Here is a 23,683-nt window from a genome sequence, read left to right as displayed (position 1 = left end):
TATTTATTTGGTATTATTTAGACTTCTTTTATGTCAGAGATGTATGGTCTGTGGGTCATATCCAACCCAGGGTGGTGAGATAAGTCCTGGCCTGCAGCAGTTGGAGCTTTTCACTTCTGCCTGAATGTGACATCCACAGACCAAAAGTGATCTTGTCAGCAGCAGGAAAACTTCTCGTGGGTGCTTCTGTAACTCACCCATGCCTCAGGTAAAGCTCTAATGGGAACTCACCCCACTTCCGAACTTCAAGGGGAATTCCTCTCCCCACCTTGCTCCTTGGCTGGAGCTTTTAGTTCTACCGAGTCCATGTTCATTATTTAAAAATATTTTCCATCGAGAGCAAAGTATTGTGTTTGCCTTATTAGTCTACGTGAATATTTAGAAATAAAGGTCAACAAACAAGTTGTAGGCGATACCTTTTTATTGGGACTCACTTAATTTATCTGTGAATAGCTAAGCTCCCTTCATCAAGTCATATAAATTAGTCACAGATGTATTAAGTTAGTCCAGTATAAAGGTATCACCCTCAACTTGTTTGACTCTTATTTCTAAAAAAAACATTTTAAATTCAGATCTAAAAACGGTCTGATGTGAAAGGATGAAATACCAGAGACACACACAATAACAGATACACAGCTTTCTGGGCCACCTTGGAGCCTTTGCAGTTTGCAATATCTTTTGTTGGGCCAGCATAAGAATAATAAAAAACTATTGTAGTGTAAGACTTTTCAAGACCATGTAGGTTCCTTCCTCAGATAAACTAGGAACAAATTTGTCTTGACAGCTTATATAGAATAATATGTTTTGGGTATTCTTATGTTGGTCTAGTAAAAGGTATTGCAACCTGCCAGAAATCCAGTTTTCTTCTGTACTAATAAAGCTGTGAGAACTCTGTACTACAGAATGGGCCAGACTAGAAATTTAATCTGGTCAACTGTTTAACTTCTTATACATGTTGATAGCTGGTAGGTTACAGAAACATTCATTAAATATATTTTGTTCTCCTTAATCTAATAAAAATAGTACAGTTTTAATGTGTAGCTCCTTAAGACAGAGCCATGTAGTCATTTTTGTATACCTTCTACTTGTCAGAAATCATCTGGGGAATTTTATTAGGTAGTCTCTAGTCTTGAGGAAATACTTTGGGTTTTATAGTTTAGCAAAAAGTGCCTGGCGTTGCTCGGGTAGTCTGGTCTATAACAGCCTGTGTGTGTGTGTGTACGTGCCTGTGCGTATGGGGGCTTGTGTGTGTGTAGGTGTTTATATTTGTCTGCCTAAGTGTGCATGTGTTTGGGCGAGCCTATGTAAGTGTGTGTCTACCTGTGCCTGTGTGTTTCTCTGCCTGTGTTGTGTGTGTGTTTGCCTGCATGTATGTGTGTATGCCTGTGCCTGCTTGTATATGAGCACCAGTGTGTGTGCTTGTGCCTGCCTGTGTATGTGCGTCAGTGTATGTTCTTGTACCTGTGCGTGTGGGGGGGACTGTGCCTGTGTGTGTGAGTGGGTACCTCTGCTGTGTGTGTGGAGACTCTGCCTGCGTAGGTGCCTGTGTTTTTCTGTCTGCATGTTTGCCTGTGACTGTGTGTGTTTCTGCCTCTGTGTGCCAGTGCCTGTGCAGGTGTGCAAGCCAGTGTGTATGAGGCTGTGTGAAATTGTGTGCACTTCTGTGCACTTTGCTTCTGTTTACCGATGTGCATGCCTTTGCCTGCCTGTCCCTGTGGATAAGAACGTGAGAGATAGGGCTTCACAGACAGAGCATATCAGTGAACAGTACCCAATGTTGCTAAGGTTTTCTGGTCAGTAACAGCCTTTGTATGTGCCTGTGTGTGTTGGGGGGGGGGGGGTTCCTCTGTTTGTTTGTACCTGTGGGTGCTTGTGCCCATGTGTGTGTTTTGGGGGAGCCTGTTTGTGACTTTCTATGTCTCCCTGTATGTATGTGTGTGGATGCCAGTGTCTGAGTGTGTGCGACAGTGCTTTACAGACAGAGCATATTGTCTTTGCACAATGCACCTTCATTGTTCCAGGTGCCATCTGATGGTCACAGACAGACACGACAGTGTGACTGACTGACTGACCGACACAAGACTTTTATACATATATATATATATATATATGTGCGAAAACGCCTTAACGCATGCAAAAAGGCCATAACGCGAGTTGGAAAATAACCCCCTAAGCCATCTAGTGGCAAAGTACATAGGTACTTCATAAAATTTCACAAAAAAGGTACCTGTATACTTTCACTCTGTTATATCTGTAGATGGGTTTAGATGGGAAAAACTACGTGTGCATTTGAAAATTCAATATATGTGGGAAGTTTACTCCCCCCACCCAAGCCCGCCTTCTGCAGTGCCGCCCCCCCCCCCCCCCCTTTTTTTTTGAGTAGCTAAAAATCGCCACCTATATTTAGCTGTTCAGTGGTAGGCAATTTTCAAACTCTTTGATCTAGCTAGTTAATTCCTTACAGGCCAATACAGTAAGGAGCGGTAGGAAGAGCTGCGTTAGTGCCGGGCGCACCCGCGTTTGCTGCACGCACAGTCCGGCTCACCTACCGCTCGATACTGTATGTAAATAGCTTGCAAATGCAAGCTGCGTCCAAGAAGCGTCCATGAAGCGTTAGGCCCGCGCAACCCATTTTACTGTATAGAGCGCTATACAGTATCCTGGATGCGCTGGCCTAACGCTTCACGGACAAGCTGGTATCTGTCATTTCAAATGACATTTGAAATGACAGGTACCAGGAAGTGGATGGTTCTCCTACGCTCGGGATTGCCAGTCCTCTCTCCCCTCTTCCCGAAGCAAGGCTCAGGGAGGGGGGGAGAGGGGACTGGTGAAACAACATGTAAAGTGTAAGCAACGAAGCGACTTACTTTTCTTGCAGCCCTCCTCCGGAGACGGACTGCAGCTCCCCTGCCTCCCGGGAGGCAGCCGGCGGTGAAAGCGGCCCCGCCGGCGAAGACGGATGCCTGCACGGGCGAAAGAGGCCCTGTGCGTGCAATTTGGCCGCTCAAGACGTGACGTCACATGCCGTGATGCCAAACGTCGTGATGTCATGCCTGGAGCGGCCAAATTGCACGCACAGGGGCCGCTTTCGCCCGTGCAGGCATCCATCTTCGCCGGCAGCTGCCTCCGGGAGGCAGGGGAGCCGCGGTCCATCTCCGCCGTGGTCCGTCTCCGGAGGATCCGTGATCGCTGGAGACTCGTTGATTTTTTTTTTTTTCGCTTTTTCGCTTTTTCCGCTTTCGTTGCTTCGGGAGGAGGGGAGAGGACTGGGGCTGCCCCGGAGACCAGCACCCATGGACGCGGCCAAGGCAGGTGAGCGAGGGCTGGGGGAAAGTTTGCTGCCTACCCTTACCCCTGCGTTAGAGGCAGGGGTAAGGGTAGGCGGTAAGTTAGCAGGTTAAACGCGCAGCAAAACTGCAGGTTAAAAAAGCGATAGTCGGGGCACGCGTTACTGTATGGGAGGGAATAGCTAATTCAATCGTTTACATCTAATATACATGCCTCGGGCGGAAGGGGTTACCCGGTGATTTAAAGAGGCGGTAAGAATGGGTTAAAGGGGATAGTGTATCGCGGGTTGGACTAATGCGGCCGAAAAGTGAGTAGAAAGCAGGTTAGAAGCAGGGTAACCGCGGCCACACTTTACTGTATTGACCTGTAAGTTAGGAGTTAACCGTTAGGGTGCCTTATTGGGGGTAATTTTGTAACATCGCACATAAGTTTCAATAATTTTCAAAGCAGATTTAGATGCATAAGTTCACTTTCAAAATTATCCATTAAATCTGCCCACATAAGTTATACCCGCTAAAGCATCCACTCAAATTATCTGTGAAAATTAATGCAGATAGAGACCCATATTCAGTGGCACAGTGAGCAGCAAATTTCTCTGGGAAAATTTGTGTGTGTAATTTTCCCCAGATATTCAGCAGGACTTATGCACGTCTCCCACTGAATATATGTGCACATTGGGTAGCTTAATCCAGATATAATTAGGACTGTTATTTTCCAACCAGATTTACCCATATAACTTTACCCACACAGCACTGAGTACACGCGCACAGTGCGTAAAATGAAGCCCCACTCCCAGAATGCTTCCATTGATGCCCCTTTTGTCCAGATATATTTTGTGTATACATAAATTTGTGTGTACAAAATGTGTGTCCCATAGGGGGTAAAATTTCAAAATCCAGTTTTTGTGTGCGTGTTGCCAAAGTTACACAAACAAAACTTTTTGAATATGGATCTCATACTTTTCAAAACGCAAAAGTATGCACGTAAGTGCAAATTCCACCCTAACTTCTCCCCCAGGAATGCCTCTGCTCACTCTGGATAAGCTTACCCATGAACATGACATTCTCGTGTACATTTACCCATATATCATGTGGGCAATTTTGTAAAAGTCATTTTTGCACAAAAAATGTTTTTTTTTCCCCCACAGAAGACCCTTTGAAAATGACCCTCTTAGATATCCATATTCAAAGGGGTTTGCCCAGCTAAGTTCAGGACTTAGCTGGACAAACCTCGTGATTTGAGTTTTCTGCTCTGCCAAACAGGTATGCTTTTTAGCTAAGTAAGTCATTACTCAGCTAAAAAGGTGGTGGGTGGGGCTTAAGCTTAGCTAGGTAAGTCTAGATGGGTTTGAGAACAGGTCTAAAATTATTCAGGTAAACTTTAACTGGTTATAATTAGTGGGACTTATTTCCCCCTGAGTATTTCAGTGAAAATTACTCGGCTAACTTGCCACTCGCCACTCAATATTAACCCCTTAGTGTCACAGGTAGGGAAATGGAAAGAATATTTGTTGACATCTTCCAAGAGTTGAAAGTGCCGCAGTGAACCACGGTTTAGGGGAGAGGACGCATTCGTGCTGTATCTGAGTAGGTACAACTGTACATTAGAAACCCAAGCACTAGATACTTTCTGCCCTGTTCTAGACTTAGGATCTTGTTGTGAGTGTTTCCAGAGCATGGGTTTGAGGATGTTTGGCGTGGGATGGCAGTGTGGCCTCCTTCTTATAATGATAATGCTAGTGAGGTGCAGAACAGCCTTACCTTATGGCAGTAACTCTTGTGTGTGACAGTTTTGTTAACAATGGGAACTTTTATTGCCATTTTCCTTCTGCTGCAGATATTGTCCCAATTCTCACTTCTACAGTGATTGAGTGTCATAGGGCTGGACTGAAAAACTCAGCCTTCAGTTTTGCTGCCATGTTGATGAGACCAGAGTATCGCAATAAAATAGATGCAAAATACAAAAAAAAGATAGAAGCAATGGTGAGGTGAGTAAAATCCTGAGCCTGAACCAATAAATATTTTCCTAGTTAGTCCATTTAATTCCAGTAGGCATAAAACATTTGCTATTTTATATGCCCTGTTGTATTTCTATATTTACTGTATTAGTCATTAATTTGCCTGTATTTAGTAAATCTTCTGTTTCCTACCATTGCCGACAACCACGAGGTGCTGTTAGAGGCCGATGATAACTTAATTCCATTCAGTAATTCTTATTTCAGAAGTTGCACTTGCATGTTCAATCCTATTATCCAAGCTCTGTTTATCTGTCTGCCTCTTTAGCTAACTGTGCATGCAGATAGTTTTGTTTCCTTCCATTTCAGTAATAGGCAATGCATAAAAACACATGTGTTTATATTACATTTCTGAAGAAGGTTATGGTAAATTTAAGTGCAATCAGGCCAATATTCAGTAAGCTATTTAGTGGATAAGATATCTGGCTAAAGTTAGCCAGATAACTTGTCCCATATATTCTGCAGTTAAGTAACGCTGTCAACATAAAAAAATATAAAAAAAATAAAAAGAAATGAGTGTACGCTGTTTGATTCCTCCCTCCCCCTAAAACATCATGCATGACTCTATCGGGCCATGCACCCTCCACGCCCCAAACCCCTCTTACATATAGTTAAAGTCCCGGGGGCCTGCAGGTCAGGCCCCCTCTTCCCCAGTTCCCTTAAAAGAAGATCAGGCTGCCCCTCCATCCCCCACCCACCTACAATGTATATATGCTGCGCTGCTCCCCGCTCTCTGATCCTCCCCATATCTCCCCAGATATTGTAAAATACCTGGCCAGGAGCGAGGTAAACACTTCTCTGCTCCTGGCGCTTCAAACACTACTCTGTCAGTCAGCGCTGGAAGTGTAAGCTATGTGCATAAGCTTACACTTTCAGCGCTGTCTCTGATAGAGCAGTGCTTGAAGCGCCAGGGCCAGGAATGTTTACTTTTTTCCCGGCTGCGGGGTGAGGATGGGTGGGAGGGCAACCTAATCTTCTTTTAAGGGAATCGGGGGGAGGGGGACCAACCTGCAGACCGTGGGACTTTAACTATATGTAAGAGGAATTTGGGAGGTGGAGGGTGCATTGCCCACCATGTATGATGATTTGGGTTGAGGGGAGGTGATCAAGTCGCAGGCACTTTTTTATTTCTTGTTTTTGTTTTCTTTTTTTAATGTTGATAGCGCTACTTAAACTGGATATCTTTTAAAAATAACCGATTAAGTAGGAAGTTATCTGACCCCTCAAGGCCGGATATCTTTAGACCTGCTCTGAAACAGGTCTAGAGTTATCTGGCTAACCTAGCCAGTTACAATCCAAAATCAGCTAGGTTAGCCGAATAATTTTGGCACATCCTGGAATGCCTTTTTGTATCTGGTTAAATTATAGCTGGTTAATGACTTATCTGGCTATAATGTAGCCAAATAAGTTACTGAATATCTCAAATTTGCCATTTAGACAGATAAACTTGTGAATTATTTGCCTAAATGGCTTTGAATATTGATCTAATTATTTTTACATTTTCCATGTATGTTGCTGATAAGTATAGTATTGATTTATTTTGAGTTTCACTTAGGAAGAACACCCCAAACTGCTAGCCTTTTGTGTTCCTTCTTACTAGGCGACCAGATACATCAGAGTTAGAAGAAGCAACTACACCTTGCTCCTTTTGTGGGTTCCAGCTCCCTGAGTGTGACCTGTTGTGTACTGGGTGCAAAAACAGTCTTCCTTACTGCATTGCAACAGTGAGTTTCTTTGCATCTTCTGTTTGGATATTGGAGACTTTTTTGAAGCCCAGGAAATATTTTATATACTGTGGATGAAAAATGTCTCTTTCCTTCAGCTATCACTTCTGCTAGTTTCATGTCTAACATATTGTTCTTAATCAGGATGCAGCCTTCTGCTAACTTATGTTAAAAAGGTAATGTTTACTCATAATCACAGCTAGGATTAGTTCACAGTTCATTTATTAGTACCATAAGAATATCCATGGAAGGAAAGAAACTGCCACCAGAATTGTTCTCTTGTAACTATGCTTTAAGGATTGTCCATATGAATGAACATTAGTCTTAACATAGACATTAAGCATACGTTATTGCAGATCATTACTTAATGCCCACATCAAATGCAAATTGTCTGCATTCATGATATTGTAACTGTGCAAGCCAATCAGCAAAACATTTTATGCTAATTGTCTCATTTACTATCCAGTGTTAATGTCTTAGCACGTTACCACAAGCCCTCAGAAGGTGTAAATAAGTTTCTAGCCAGTGGCCAATAGTACTGCATGCCAATGGTCCCATTTGATCTATCCCCTTTTTTCTCAAACCCCCTAAAAAAATTTGGCCTCTGAGACTCTGACACTCAAACTCCCTCCAACCCTACTGGATGTCCCCCAACACAATTTGGACCTCTGGGCCCATGACCTTCATTATCCCCAGACCACTCCACAACAATAAGGTTTATGGACCTGTGATTCCCACCATCAGAATTCCTCCAACACTCTTGGTCCTCTGGATACATGATTCCAGCTGCCAACCTCCCTATTCATAGGAACCCCCCCAAATCCATGATTGGGTCTATGGGTCCATATACTCACGCCCTCGTGCCCCCCCCCCCCCAACTGTGATCAGGCCCCATCGCTATAGTGGGGTTTGGAGGTGTGGGTGGGTACTGTTGCTGGCAAGAAGACCCAATCATGGTCAACAAGGGGTTTCTCCACACTAACTCGCCCTGTCACTTTAGGACAGTTAGTACAAGGAAATCTGATTTGCAGGCCATGCTGTTTTTAATAATATGCTTCTCATTTCTTAGCACATCAGGAGTTAAAACCAGCATAGTAATTCATGTTATTATGCCAGTTTTAACATTAGTTAGTGCATAGACCTCTACATGCTAACCTACTAGGCCACCTGTGATAGCCAATATGCATTCCATGTACTACTGCTTTAGCAGACTATATTCATAGCCCCGGTTTCTTGCAGCAGCTCAGGGTAGATTCTGTTCTCCTAGGACAAGCAGGATGGTAGTCCTCACAGATGGGTGACATCAATAGATGGAGCCCAGCATGTAAAACTTTTTTGTCAAAGTTTCTAGAACTTTGACTGGCACACTGAGCATGCCCAGCATGCCACTATCCGTGCGTCCATGCAGGGTCCCTCTTCAGTCTCTTTGTTTCTGCGAAGTAGTTGCCTCGCAATAGTGGAACTCTGCTCAAGAGCCATTTTTCAGAGTTTTTCCCAGTTATTTTTTGACTTTGCATCAGGTCCCTCTTCTCCAGTCGGTGCCCCGTCCAACGGCACGGTAGTTTTCCCTTTGTTGTGGTTGATTCCTGGCGTGTCACTCTCAGTGGCCACCAGCCATTGACCACCCTTCATGTTTTTTATGGCATCGTCTGCTTTTCGACTGTGCCCCCAGTGCCCGCGGACCCATGTCTATTACTGATTCGCATGAGGTTTGTATCCTCTGCCTGGGAGTGTTGCACAACATCCGCTGGTGCCATCTGTGCAATCAGATGACCCCCAAAAGTTGTCGTACCCAGCTGGACAAAATGGAAAAGCTTTTTGGTCCAAAAAGTCTGATCCGTCTACTCCGGCATTGGAGGTGTTGACACCTAGAGACCGATGGAAGCCGTTGGATATGCCATCCCTTTCCACTCTCCCAGCAGGGCCGTCTCGCAAGAGAGGAGCCGGGGATAAACCGTCGCCGGTATCATCGCACTCCAAGACGTTGTGGTCTTCAACTTCCTCGGCGCCAGGGAAAGACTGGGCCAAACATCGAGAAAAGTCCTGAAAACACAGTCACTGGTTGCCATCAGCGCACAGCTCCGGGAGCGGTGCAGCATCGGTGGCCGCCATGCTGCCACTGAAATGACCCCGTGGTGAAAAGGTATCGTCCTCTATCAGACCAGGGAGGCCCAGGCGTTCCCCACCGATGTTAGTGCTGGGCATAAAGCAGGCCCTGGTGACACCTCCTCCTCCTACTTTTCATTTGTCTGTTTTAACTTCTACAGACTTTCAGGAGAAGTTGGACCGCAGGGTTCAGCTGGCGGTGCTCCAAGCCCTGGGGGTATCTAACCACCACCGGCATCCGTCCCCATGCCAGTACTGGAGCCTGTGCTGTCTCTCCTGGTGCCCCTGGTAGAGCGTCTGGTCGTCCTTTTAGGAGTTAGCAAGGATTGGATTGCCTCCGGTCTAAGCAACTCTGCCGCTTCCCAGCTGCCGCAGGAAGCTCTCTCTGCCCGTCGGGGTATTTCTTCACTAACCTGGGTACCTACTCCTCGGGGGCCCTTTTGCTCTATTTCAGGTACCTATCATGGGATTCCGGGTACTCGCTCCTCGAGGGCTTCTCTCCCTAATCTGGTGCCTGCCACTGAACAACTTCTGCCTGCCAGGACCTTCAACAATACAGCTTTCTGCTTCAGTGAGTACTAACCCTTTCAGTCTGTCTCACCTTCAGCTTCAGCACTCTGTGTCTACATCCGGGACCTGTCCCTGCTACGCCGCGCTGCCTATCACCTACTCGACTGTGAGACTGGTCTCCTCTGCTGAGGACCCCTGGACTACTTCACTGGGTTACCTTCACTGCTGCCCACTCCCTGGGCAGTACCATCGAGCTGTACAATAAATACAACTTCTCTGTGTCTGCATGTATAGAGTCTAGCCTAGTACTGCGGTTCCTCATGGGGCTCCTCCCCGTGGGAGTGGCCATCACCGCAGTACCCAAGAATCCACTCCAACACCTCATAACCATAACACCATCTACCTGGTCCAACAGGTGTTGGGCTTTGAGAGGCACCAGCTCTCACACAAATCGGTTGTAGTGGAGTCTACCTTCAAAAAAAGCCAAGCATTCGTGCACCCACGCCTCTACCCCCCTTCAGGCCGGGATCACAGGGCTTTGGATGCCCTGGGTAGGAAGGTGTATCAGGGCTCTATGCTCATCGACTCTATCACCTCCTACCAGATATATATGACCCAGCTTAACCGGAACCTGTGGAAGCAGGTCCAGGAGCTGTCAAGAGCGCCTGCCATAACAGCAGCAAGATGTATTCTCAACAGTAGTGCAACAGGGTCTGGAGGCAGGAAAACACGAAGTGAGGTCCACTTTCGATGTTTACGAAATGGCAGTGAGAGTGGCTGCAGTGGGCATTGGGCATTGGCGCCCGCAGGATGGCCTGGCTCTGTGCCTCGGATCTCTGGCCAGAGGTCCAAGAAAAGCTGGCAGATCTACCCTATACGGGTGAAAATCTCTTTGGACATAAGGTCAGGGATGCTGTGGCCCAGTTGAAGGACCACCATGAGACCCTTCAACAGCTGTCAGCTAGTGCTTCTGACCCACCATTCTCGGTCAGGAAATCCTCTCGAAGAGGCTCGAGGAAGACCTCCTATCACCAGAGGAAATAGCCTCCGGCCTCGCGGGCCCGCACACCCTGCACTGGTTCTAGGGGTAGTTCCCATCAGCAGTGGAACCACAGGCCTCAACCAACCTAGAAGATGTGGTAGGCCTGATTGACAAACTGAAGAGTAGTAAATCACCTGGACCGGATGGTATACACCCCAGAGTTCTGAAGGAACTAAAAAATGAAATTTCAGACCTATTAGTAAAAATTTGTAACTTATCATTAAAATCATCCATTGTACCTGAAGACTGGAGGATAGCAAATGTAACCCCAATATTTAAAAAGGGCTCCAGGGGCGATCCGGGAAACTACAGACCGGTTAGCCTGACTTCAGTGCCAGGAAAAATAGTGGAAAGTGTTCTAAACATCAAAATCACAGAACATATAGAAAGACATGGTTTAATGGAACAAAGTCAGCATGGCTTTACGCAGGGCAAGTCTTGCCTCACAAATCTGCTTCACTTTTTTGAAGGAGTTAATAAACATGTGGATAAAGGTGAACCGGTAGATATAGTATACTTGGATTTTCAGAAGGCATTTGACAAAGTTCCTCATGAGAGGCTTCTAGGAAAAGTAAAAAGTCATGGGATAGGTGGCGATGTCCTTTCGTGGATTGCAAACTGGCTAAAAGACAGGAAACAGAGAGTAGGATTAAATGGGCAATTTTCTCAGTGGAAGGGAGTGGACAGTGGAGTGCCTCAGGGATCTGTATTGGGACCCTTACTGTTCAATATATTTATAAATGATCTGGAAAGAAATACGACGAGTGAGATAATCAAATTTGCAGATGACACAAAATTGTTCAGAGTAGTTAAATCACAAGCAGATTGTGATAAATTGCAGGAAGACCTTGTGAGACTGGAAAATTGGGCATCCAAATGGCAGATGAAATTTAATGTGGATAAGTGCAAGGTGATGCATATAGGGAAAAATAACCCATGCTATAATTACACGATGTTGGGTTCCATATTAGGTGCTACAACCCAAGAAAGAGATCTAGGTGTCATAGTGGATAACACATTGAAATCGTCTGTTCAGTGTGCTGCGGCAGTCAAAAAAGCAAACAGAATGTTGGGAATTATTAGAAAAGGAATGATGAATAAAACGGAAAATGTCATAATGCCTCTGTATCGCTCCATGGTGAGACCGCACCTTGAATACTGTGTACAATTCTGGTCGCCGCATCTCAAAAAAGATATAATTGCGATGGAGAAGGTACAGAGAAGGGCTACCAAAATGATAAGGGGAATGGAACAACTCCCCTATGAGGAAAGACTAAAGAGGTTAGGACTTTTCAGCTTGGAGAAGAGACGACTGAGGGGGGATATGATAGAGGTGTTTAAAATCATGAGAGGTCTAGAACGGGTAGATGTGAATCGGTTATTTACTCTTTCGGATAGTAGAAAGACTAGGGGACACTCCATGAAGTTAGCATGGGGCACATTTAAAACTAATCGGAGAAAGTTCTTTTTTACTCAACGCACAATTAAACTCTGGAATTTGTTGCCAGAGAATGTGGTTCGTGCAGTTAGTATAGCTGTGTTTAAAAAAGGATTGGATAAGTTCTTGGAGGAGAAGTCCATTACCTGCCATTAAGTTCACTTAGAGAATAGCCACTGCCATTAGCAATGGTTACATGGAATAGACTTAGTTTTTGGGTACTTGCCAGGTTCTTATGGCCTGGATTGGCCACTGTTGGAAACAGGATGCTGGGCTTGATGGACCCTTGGTCTGACCCAGTATGGCATTTTCTTATGTTCTTATGTTCTTATGTTAACCCCCAGCAGAGTATTTAGATTGCTTGAAACTATTGAGTGATCATTTTTGTTCTAATGCTTCCTTATATTTGCTCAGTAAGCATTAACGGCTAGATGTACTAGTTAAGGGAGATGCTGTGTTTGGACAGGTATTCTCAGAGCAGTCTTGTCTTCCTCCCACCATATTAGAAGGGGCTTGGGTATTTACCATATCTGTGAACTGGTCTAGCAGGATGATAATCCTGCTAGACCATCTCTTACCTGTTAATTTCCTTTCCTTAAATTATTCTAGTCCAGTCCAGGATGCTCCTAGGAAGTCAGTGGCTACAGTATTGCTTGTTCTTGATTGAGAGCCTCTTGGAATTTTCAGAAGGTTTTCAATTTTTGTGGAGAGAGTCTGAGGATTCTGTTTATCTTTCTGGATTCTGTTTCTTTCTTCTCTCTTTGCCCTTGTTAAAATCCTGTGATGAGGTTTGCTTTTAGAGGGGTTTGCTGTTAGAGGGCTTTTCTCCATTTTCTAAGTTTCTTGTAATTGGTTTTTCTTAGGGGTTTTTTACCACTTCCTTGCTTGGTCATAAGAATACTCGCAAATACCTGTGTTGGACCATCTCGCTGAAAAAAGGTTGTGGTTCTCACTCTTCATCTGCAGGTAGGATAGCATAAACCCGTGCATCTGGATTGGTCTAGCAGGTTTCAGAGAAAGGAAATTAATAGGTAAGACTAAATTTCTCCTTCATGAAACTGGCACCAACTAGCATTGGTACCAAGGCCTTGATGACTGGGCCCTCTTTAATCCCTAGATTATAGGATAGGCCCAGGAGTCTAAATAAATCTAGCGCTCCCTACTTAAGCTGAGATGAGGGCTCCAAATTCTCGTGAGCAGAATCTGAGAAGGCTGGTATCAAACGGAGTTTTTTAAGTATTGGCACGCCTCCTTGGCACATGGCTTCAGGAGTATGGAGGTACAGGAGTCTCAGCACCATCCATAGTAACTGTGCCTGAAGATGAGCTCACTTCAAATGCTAAGGAGTTGCTGCACTGGTTTCCCAAGGACCAGTCAAAAGCAGGGAGTAGTGAGTTCAAAGATGCTGCCAGCACAATCCTGTTGTTGTATCATGGAGGAGAAGAATGGAAGCAGGGTAAATGGAGAATGCCTTGGGGGAGGGGAAGGATGCTGGTAAGGAGTAAGGGTCATAGGGTAGAATGTGATATGTGATTATAAAATGGTACAGCATCATGTCATATAAGAAGATGTATATGAGTTTTTCCACTCACTTGGATCTATTTTTTTTTTAATGTTTATTGAAGAAATTTTCCAAAACAGAATAGAGAGAGACGTACTGTTGTACAACTGTAAAGTTTTATTTCCATATCAAACTGCTACACAAGTTCAGAGATGTGGGTTACTCCTCCTAACAGCATATGGAGACAGAGGACACACTTTCTTCTGTGACATCATCATTGCTTGTTGCCATGATGCAGCTCCAGCAAAAACAGTATTCTCTCTCTCCAGCAGATAGCAGGACATATTGTTTTGAAGCAGCAGGATATTTGTCTCCGAAGTTTAGGTTTATTATCTTTCTTGTTTAGCATTTAGAATCTTTTTCCTGCTTTGTGGGCCAGGCTGCTGGCTTTTGTTACCAGTTCAGCAAGCTCTTCCAGGAAATTCTCAGCCCCAGAGGGGGTTCAAGAGAGTTGTAAGGGTGAGATACTGTTTTATACTTTTGAAGCATCCTCAGTGAAAAAAATATAAGTTCCCTCTCTCCTTCCCCCATCATACCTCTCTAATTTTTGCCTTTCTCTTAATGTTAAAAAAACAAAGAGAGTGTTTAACAGTGTGCAAGGCAGTTTTCATTGGCGACTGATGACTTAACCCACTGGAAAAAAAAATTTCTGGGGGAAGGGGCATAGTTTCAGTCTGTTTAGGATCCTCTCCAGCCTTTGTTATTCTATGTTGATTTTTACACAATTGTGGGGGATGACCAGTGAATGTAGTCGATGATATTCAACTTGTGGAAACTGGTGCTTTCCCTGTACATACAGATCAGTCCAGACTCCTGGGTTTTGCCTCCCCTCCAGCAGATGAAGACAGTGACAGTTTCACTTGACACTGCCTCATAACACAAGTATTTCTCTGTCTCCAGCAGATGGTGGAGGTGCAAAGCCTGCAGTCTGAAATTAATTTTAAAAAAAACACCCCAAAAACCACAAAAGAAGAAGATACTTGGAGATTGCCTCGCAAGGGGGTTGCTAGGTCCTGGTAAGGCCATTCCCCTTGGTCTTTGAGATGGATGAGCAGGGGGTTAGGGACGCTTTATTGCTCGCTCTTTCATAGCCAGGAGGACCAGAAAACTGGTGGTCCCAGTTCCCTCACTCAGGTGTGCAGACAGATCCTGCTGCCAGCTTTCTGTTCTTCAGGAAAGTTAATTTTTCCTTTTCTTTTGGGAAGTTTCAGCCTGATTAAAGTTTGTGCAAAAAAAAGAAAAAGAAAAGAAGGCAAGAAGTGAGTCAGGATATTATTGTGGTCAGCAGGCGCTTAATCTGACTCCTCTTTAGAGGCGAGCGGGCAGCTCTGAATTTTTCCCAGTTTCTCTAGTGATTGTTAATTTGTCGCGACTTGGTGTCCTGTTATAATGCTGTGCGGCTTAACCTATGCAGTTTGTGGGGATGCGTGCACGCCTCTCATGTGATGGCCACTGCTCTCGATGCCTCTCTGGGGGAGAGGAAACTTTGTTGGTGGTTGCAATAACGGGCAGGTGCCGCAAGCTTGCAAGGCTGTCTTTAGCGATGCAGCCTGTGGACAGTCCCTTCCCGATAAACGCAGAAAAAATGGCCATTTTGACCACATTCGTGGCCGCTTTGCGGGCCGCGGAGGGGGAGGGAGATTTCCCTCCTCCTTTATTCCCAGTGGTTAGGACCTCCGGGGGAGGTAAAATCACTGAGGGGTTTCAGTCAGGTGGTGAGGAGGATCTCCTGAAGAAGTCAGATGACTCTTCTACTTTTTCTTCCGATTTTGTCCTGTTGCTCCACAGGGCTTACAAGACCAAGAAAGCCGCGGGGGGCATAGAGCAAAGGGTGTTGGTGCGACCAAAGCCGGCAAAGAGGGCTAGACCTTCTCAGGCTGTGGGGACTATCAGGGTTCAGCGAGTCAGGGGCCCCTGCACCGACAACCGCCGCAAAAAGCTCCTCTGAGGATTCAAATGGTGAGGATCCACAGCCACAGGACCGGCCGGAGACAGATCCAGCTTTGGTGGATCAGTATCCGGAAGGGTTGCGGGGGAAGGCCCCGGCTGTAGAAGGGAATGATCCTGAAGTGGAACAGCTGTTCCACAAGGATGAGCTGGGTCACATGATACCCCATGTTTTGAAAGAATTGGGTATAAATATCCCACGGGAGGAGTCGGATCAGGAAGAAATGGACCCGGACATGGATGGCCTCTTGGGTCCGGCAAGGTCTTTTCCTTTCCACAAGTCGGTCAGTAAGTTGGTATTTAGGGAATGGAATACTTCTGAAACCAACTTGAAGGTTAGCAGGGTCATGGATAAGTTATATCCTTTTCTGGAGGATAAGCTTGAGCTTCTGAATGTCCCAAAAGTGGATGAAGCGGTCTCAGAGGTTTACTAAGAAAACGACCATTCTGATGGCCAGTTCTAGAGCACTGAAAGACCTTCAGGATAGAAAGCTGGAAGTTCACCTCTAGAAGGTTTTTGAGGTGTCTGCTCTTGGCATTCGAGCGGCAGCGTGCAGCAGTTTTATGCTGAGGGTGGGTCTGCATTTGGTGCAGCAATTGCAAGCGGACAAGTCCTTGTCTGACTCTGAGACGAAGCAGTCTTAGTGGCTGTAAGCTGTGGTAGCCTATGGAGCTGATACCTTATATGACCTCATCAAGTCTTCACCCAGGTTGAGGGTTTCGGCCCGCAGGCTGCTCTGGTTGAGGAATTGGTCAGCGGATGTTTCATCCAAGTCTCAGTTGGGAGCATTACCATTTAAAGGGAAATTGCTGTTTGGGCAGGACTTGGAGAAGATGATCAAACTTTTCGGGGAGAATAAGGGTCACAAATTGCCTGAAGATAAGCCGAAAGGGAAAGGGTATTTTCCTTCATACTCTCATTTCAGAGGGAATAGGCGGTTTCGGCCTAGCAGGGCTTCAGGTAGGGCCAAGAGGTAGTCCTCAGGATGGCAACTGTCTTGGAACCAACCCTTTTGAGGGCAAAAGCTGGGTAGAGATGGCTCTTCCCAAGGTGGCAGTGGAGTCAAATCCGTCCAATGAAGTGAGGCTGGACCACTCCTCGGTTCCGGTTATAGGGGGTCGGTTGGCTCTTTTTTTTTTACAAGGAGTGTGCCAAGGTCACGTCAGACCAGTGGGTCTTAAGCTTGATAAGACAAGATTACGCTTTAGAATTTGCTTGGCCAATAAGAGACTTGTTCATGGTCTCCCTGTGCAGTTACAAGGAAAAGAAGATAGCAGTGCAGGAAACCGTCTGTTGTCTTTGCATGCTGGGAGCCATTGTTCCTGTCCACCTGGAGGAACAAGGGACAGGTCGTTTTTCCATTTATTTCATAGTCCCCAAGAAAGAGGGCACATCCGCCCAATCTTGGATTTAAAAAGGGTAAACATGGCTATCAAGGTTCCCAGATTTTGGATGGAAACCCTGTGGTCGGTGATTGCAGCGGTGCACAAGAGAGAGTACCTTGCGTCTCTGAATTTGACTGAAACGTACTTGCACATAGGAATCCGGCCTGATCATCAAATATATCTAAGGTTCATGGTTCTGGGAGAACATTTTCAGTTTTGCAACCTGCCCTTCGGTCTGGCGACGGTGCCCAGGACTTTCACCAAGGTGATGGTTGTGGTGGCAGCGGCCCTTCAGAGGGACAGGGTCTTGGTTCACCCATATCTGGACGACTGGCTGATTCGAGCGAAGTCAGAGGTCCTTTGCCAGGAGGCAGTGAACTTGTTCCTCCTATGTCTGAGATCATTGGGGTGGATAGTCAATCTATCCAAGAATCATCTTTCCCCTCCTCAGATTTTGGAATTTCTGGGGGCGCAGTTCGATACCAATGTTGGGGAAGGTTTTTCTCATCGAAGAGCAGATTTCCAAATTGCAAGCGGATTGTTGGAAATGCAGGTGCCCAAAGTCTGGGATTACTTGTAGGTTCTCAAGTCTATGGCTTCCACCTTGGAGTTGGTTCCATGGGCATTTGCTCATATGTGGCTTCTACAGTCAGCCTTACTATCCATCTGGAACCCATTATCAGAGCAGTTTCAGCTGCCACTTCCTCTTACAGAGTTTGCCAGGTCCAATCTCTCATGGTGGCTAGATCCGAACAAGTTGAGATGAGGTGTGGACCTAGAAGTATTGGTCTGGACAGTAGTGACCACCGATGCCAGTCTCTCCAGGTGGGGAGCAGTGTGTCAGGACCAGTTTGTACAAGGGCAGTGATCGGCGGAAGAAGCATTGTGGTCCATTAATCACTTAGAGACAAGGGCAGAGCATTTGGTACTGCAGGCATTTCTGCACCTCTTGAGGGAGAAGCATGTGAGAGTCTTGTTGGAAATGCGACAGTGGTGGCTTACATCAACCGACAGAGGGGCACCAAGAGTTGGGCAGTGGCTCAAGAAGCCTGGGAGCTAATCAGCTGGACAGAGCAGCATCTAGCACTTGTAGTGGCCTCTCACATAGCGGGCACAGACAACGTGCAAGCGGATTTTCTAAGCCGCCAACAACTGGACCCTGGAGAATGGGAACTGTCAGAGGAAGCAATGCGTCTCATCAGTCGCAGATGAGGCAGGCCACACATAGATCTGATGGCGACTTACCGCAATGCCAAGGCCCAGCAGTTCTTCAGTCGAAGAAGGGAACAGGGAGCAGAAGAAATAGATGCCCTAGTTCTGCCTTGGCTAAAGGACGTCCTTCCTTATGTGTTTCCACCTTGGCCACTAGTAGGCAAAATCTTGTGGTGCATAGAGGTCCATCCAGGCGATGTGATTCTGTTAGTGTCAGAGTGGCCGAGGCGGCCTTGGTTTGCAGATCTGATCAATCTAGCGGTGGACTACCCATTGAGGCTAGCTCATCTGCCGAATCTTCTGCATCAAGGCCCCATATTTTCAGATCAGGAGGCTCGCTTTTGTCTAGTGGCTTGGCTTTTCAGAGGGAGTGATTAAGGAATAAGGGTCATTCTGAAGGGGTCATCACTACTCTTTTGCAGTCTAGGAAGATTTTCACTTCCTTGGTGTATGTGAGGGTATGGAGAGTTTTGAGGCCTGGTATACGGAGCAAGGGGTTGTTCCTATGCGGGCCTCATTGCACATATTCTGGCTTTTCTGCAAGATGGTTTGGTAAAAGGTTTATCTTTCAGTTCCCCAGGTGGCAGCTTTGGGCTGCCTTTGAGGTAAGGTTCGAGGAGCATCTCTAGCTGCTCACCCAGATGTGGGATGTTTTCTCAGGGGAGCAAAGCACTTGCGTCCGCTGGTTTGAAAACCTTGTCCCTTCTGGAGCCTTACCATAGTCCTTAAGAGCATGTGTGAGGCTCCGTTTAAACCTCTAAAATGAGCTACTATAAAAGATCTCACTTTTAAGGTGATTTTCATGGTGGCAGTTTTTTCAGCTCGCCAGATTTCGGAGCTTCAGGCCTTGTCCTGTAAGGATCCTTTTTTGAAGTTTTCGGATTCGGAGGTCTCCTTGAGGATGGTTCCTTCCTTTCTGCCAAAGGTGGAGTCGTCATTCCACTTAAATCAGTCAGTGGAGCTCCAGTCTTTTCCAAGTTTGGATCCTATGGCATTTCAGACCGAGGAGTTGCTACGTTTGGACATAAAGCGTGCATTGTTACAGTACCTTAAGGTCACTAACAGCTTTCGATTGTCAGTTCATCTTTTTGTGCTATGGAGTAGTGCAAAAAAAGGTCATAAGGCATCAAAAGCCACAATTGTGCGGTGGTTGAAAGAGGCTATTGGCTCCACATACATCTGTCAGGATCACCCTGTCCCGGAGGGGTTAAGGGCTTATTCTACCCATTCTCATGCGGCCTCCTGGGCCGAGTGTCAGCAAGTTTCACCGCAAGCGATCTGCAGGGCGGCTAGTTGGAAATTGTTGCACACTTTCACCAGGCATTACTGTTTGATGACCAGGTCCCAGAGGCCATGGGCTTTGGTGAGAGTGTACTTTGAGCGGGACTCTCGTGGTCCCACCCCATTTAGGAAAGCTTTGGTACATTCCAGGAATCTGGACTGATCTGGGCACATACAGGGAAAGGAAAATTGGTTTTTACCTGCTAATTTTCATTCCTGTAGTACCACAGGTCAGTCCAGAGTCCTGCCCACTGGAGGAAAGGGAAAATTGGAGAGTCCACTTGATCTGTTATTGTGATTACTCTGTAGAATGGCACAGGTTTTGTTGGTCCTACACATTTTTTTTTTAGTGTGGGCGAGGTTATCTGTTCCAGGTTCCACTTCCCACTGCTAGTTCAGGGGAAGTTATTTGGTTATTGTATTGGTATTTGCTTCTATTTTAGCTTGGGTACATATCAATACTGAGGGACTGCAGGTGGTACCTTGTGTTATGTGGCAGTATCAGTGAAACTTTCTCTGTCTCCATCTGCTAGAGGGGAGGCAAAACCCAGGAGTGTGGACTGATCTTTGGTACTACAGGAACGCAAATTAGCAGGTAAGAACCAATTTTCCTTTAGCAGCACTGTCTGCCTCTCCTGTTCAGTTTATCAGAAGGCTAAATCTTCTGTGGGAACACCAAAAAAAAAACCCTGTTTTGGCTGGCACTGATGATAACGTTGATGAGTCTTCGGTTTTAACCCTTGAGCACCAGGATGATTTTTCTGAATACCATAGTTCAGATAGCCTTTTCTTGTCTCTGGCAGTCTTCTCCCACTCTACCCACCAAGGAGTCTCTGTTTCTGATGCCTGTGGGTCAAATAATATGATATTGCCTGAGGACATCCCGTCCTCACATTTCGGTGTTTTTTCTGCTAAATTATTTTGATTTTTGCCTGGCTGCCTGTGCTATGCAGAGGCCTCGTGAAGGGGGTCCCCCTTTCCCTGTGGGTTAATGTGTAGGCCTAGGTGTTTCAACAGTGGCACCTGTGACAACAAAATGGTCCAGGTTTTCTTCAATGTTTTTAGTTCAGAGGGCTCTAATATTGTGATTCCTCCTATTTCTGATGTAGGCAACAGTGGGAAAATTGATTCTTGTGATTCCCTAGAGGATGGTGAATTATCTGTCTGTCTTACAATGATGAAATCGCCTCTCTTATTCCCAAATGGTTACTTCTCTTAGGATGTCAGACTCTAAAGTGAAGAAAGTTCCTCAGTGAGATCCTGTTCTCCAAGGTGTTCAAAAGTCCACAAAGGCTTTCTGCTGCATTCTGAGGTGGAAAGTAAGCACCTTTCAGAATTGGACTCTCCGGAGTCTGGTCTCAGAGGTGTTAAAGCTTTAACTAAACTTTACCATCTGCCACCAGTTGCAATCCAGAGAATTCTTCAATTGCCACAAGTTGATGCATTTGTTTCTGTAGTATCCTAAAAACCAATTATCCCGGTAAAGCAGGGCTTCCCAAACTTGTCCTGAGGATCCCACAGCCAATTAGGTTTATAGGATATCCACAATGAATATGCATGAGATAAATTTGCATATACTGAGTCTCCATGGTATACAAATTTATCTCATGGATATTCATTGTAGATATTCTGAAACTCTGACTGGTTCTGGGATCCTCAGAACAGGTTTGGGAAGAGTTGCTGTACTCAAAGATCCTCAAAATCATAAAATGGAAGTTTTATTAAAGCATGCCTTTGCTTCCATGATGTTAACAATACAAATGATGATTTGTGGAGGTTATTTTGCTTGGGTGCTTTTGCGCTGGGGGCAGGATATGGCCTGTTTGGAGTCAGGATGTGCTTTCCTAGCTGATGACCTATATGACCCAATTAGAATTTCTTAAAGGTCTGTTGCATTTTCTGTGGCTGCCAAGCAACTCTTATAGCTTTGACATTGGTCAGCTGATGTGTCATCCAAAGCTTATTCCCTTTAAATGAAAAGGTATTGTTTGGTGATGATCTAGACAAACTAGTCAAGAAGATTGGTGAAGTTAAACCACACAGGCTTCCAGAGGATAAAGTTCAACCTTATTATAAGGCTAATAGAGGCCACGTGCAATTTAGAGACTTCAGGAAGTATAGATCAGGGAAGCAGTCATCTTCCCAATCATTCAGATTTAAAAGAATAAATCTGTCCTTTCCGGTAGCCAGAGAGAACAGAGTAGAGGAGAGTTATCTGGTTCCACAGAAATCTCCCATTCTTCACAATGAAAATTGACGGGTCCTCTCCTTGCAGATACTGTGGATGACTGCCTTCAGCTGTTTTATCAGAAGCAGACTCATATAACTTCTGATCACTTGGTTTTGGATATGATTCAAAATGGCTATGACCTAGAATTTGCTTCTCCAGTTTCTACCTGTCAAAAAGGTAGCAGTCCAGGCTACCATTGAAAAGCTTCAGCTGTTACAAGCAGTGGTTCCTGTTTCTCTTGAAGCCCTGGGTCACAGTCAATATTCCATTTACTTCATGGCTCCAAAGAAGGAACGATCCTTCAGAGCCATTTCTGATTTCACAAGTGTGATCAACAGTCTTTGTGTCTCTCATTTTTGAATGGAGACCCTACTTTTGTTGTTAGTAGTGATACTGAATGGAGAATTTCTCTAGTCTCTAGATTTCTTGGAAACTTATTTCCATATTCACATCTGGGAAGACCATCAAAGATTTATCTGTTTTTTGCAATTTGAAGAAGCACTTTCAGTTCAGAGTACTTCCTTTTGGTCTTACCACAGCTCCAAGAACATTTACCAAGGTAATGGTAGTCTTGGCAACTTCCTTGAGAAAGAAGATGATTTTTGTCTATCCTTATTTTGATGATTGGTTAAATCAGAGCCAAGTTCCACCAGGAGAGCCTTATGATTATCAAAAGAGTATACAAGTTTTAGAAAGCATGAGCAGGATCATCAACTTTACTAAGAGCAAATTACAGCCTTCTTAGTCTCTGGAAGGATCTAGGAGTTCTTTTCAATACCAAGGAGTTTCAAGTTTTTCTAACTCAGGAAAGAATATCTCAAATCATCAGCAAAATGAAGAAATTTCTTTCTCAGACATACTCAGAGCTTGGGATTACCTGCAAATTGACAAACTAAAGAGAAAAATTTACCAGGACCAGATGGTATATATCCCAGAGTGTTGAAAGAACTAAGAAATGAAATTGCGGACCTGCTATTGGAATGTTGTAAACTATCAATAACATCATCTATGGTACCTGAAGACTGGAGGGTTGCCGATGTAATGCCAGTTTTTAAAAAGGGATCAAGGGGTGATCCAGGAAATTACAGACAGTGAGTCTGATATCTGTGCCAGGCAAAATGGTAGAAACTATCATAAAGAACAAAATTGCTCACTGTATAGATAAGCATAGTTTAAAGGAACAAAGCCAACATGGATTTAGCCAAGGGAAGTCTTGCCTCACACATTTGCTATATTTTTTTAGGGTGTAAATAAACATGTAGATAAAGGTGAGCCAGTTGATATAGTGTATCTGCATTTCCAGAAAGCATTTGACAAAATCTCTCATGAAAGACTTCTTAAGAAATTAGAAAGTCAAGGGATAGGTAGCAGTGTCCTATTGTGGATTGCCAACTGGTTAAAAGATAGAAAACAGAGAGTAGGGCTAAATGGTAAATTTTCCCAATGGAAAAATGTGAATAATAGAGTGTCCCAGGGATCTGTTCTGGGACTGCTGCTTTTTAATATATTTATAAATGACCTGACAATGGAACAACAAATGAGATGATCATATTTGCCAATGACACAAAATTATTCAAAGTTGTCAAATCACAAGAGGATTGTGAAAAATTGCAAGAGGACATTGCAAAACTGGGAGACTGGACATGCAAATGGCAAATAAAATTTAATGTAGACAAGAGCAAAGTGATGCACTTAGGCAAGAGTAAACCAAATTATAGCTACACAATGCAAGGCTCCACATTAGGACTCACCACTCAGGAAAAAGGATCCAGGTGTCATTTTTGAAAATATGTTGAAATCTTCTGCTCAGTGTGCAGCAGCAGCCAAGAAAGCAAATAGAATGCTAAGAATTATTAGGAAAGGAATGGAGAATAAAACATAGACTATCATAATGCCTCTGTATCGCTCCATTGTGCAACCTCATTTTGAGTATTGTGTTCAATT

At 44.9% G+C, this 23,683-nt stretch overlaps 1 protein-coding gene across 3 annotated transcripts in view; it reads left to right on the top strand.

The window, feature by feature from the left end:
- Positions 1-23,683, top strand: part of WDR19 (WD repeat domain 19) — a 410,737-nt gene that overhangs the window by 352,543 nt on the left and 34,511 nt on the right. For all 3 annotated transcript variants that reach the window (XM_029589326.1, XM_029589343.1, XM_029589335.1), the window contains exons 33-34: positions 5,125-5,275; positions 6,903-7,026. In XM_029589326.1, coding sequence (XP_029445186.1) covers positions 5,125-5,275; positions 6,903-7,026 — 275 coding nt within the window. The remainder of the gene's footprint in view (positions 1-5,124; positions 5,276-6,902; positions 7,027-23,683) is intronic.

This window comes from Rhinatrema bivittatum, chromosome 1 (genome assembly GCF_901001135.1).
Source record: "Rhinatrema bivittatum chromosome 1, aRhiBiv1.1, whole genome shotgun sequence".
In the NCBI taxonomy this organism is placed as follows: domain Eukaryota; kingdom Metazoa; phylum Chordata; class Amphibia; order Gymnophiona; family Rhinatrematidae; genus Rhinatrema; species Rhinatrema bivittatum.
This window is presented reverse-complemented; position numbering and strand designations above follow the sequence as displayed.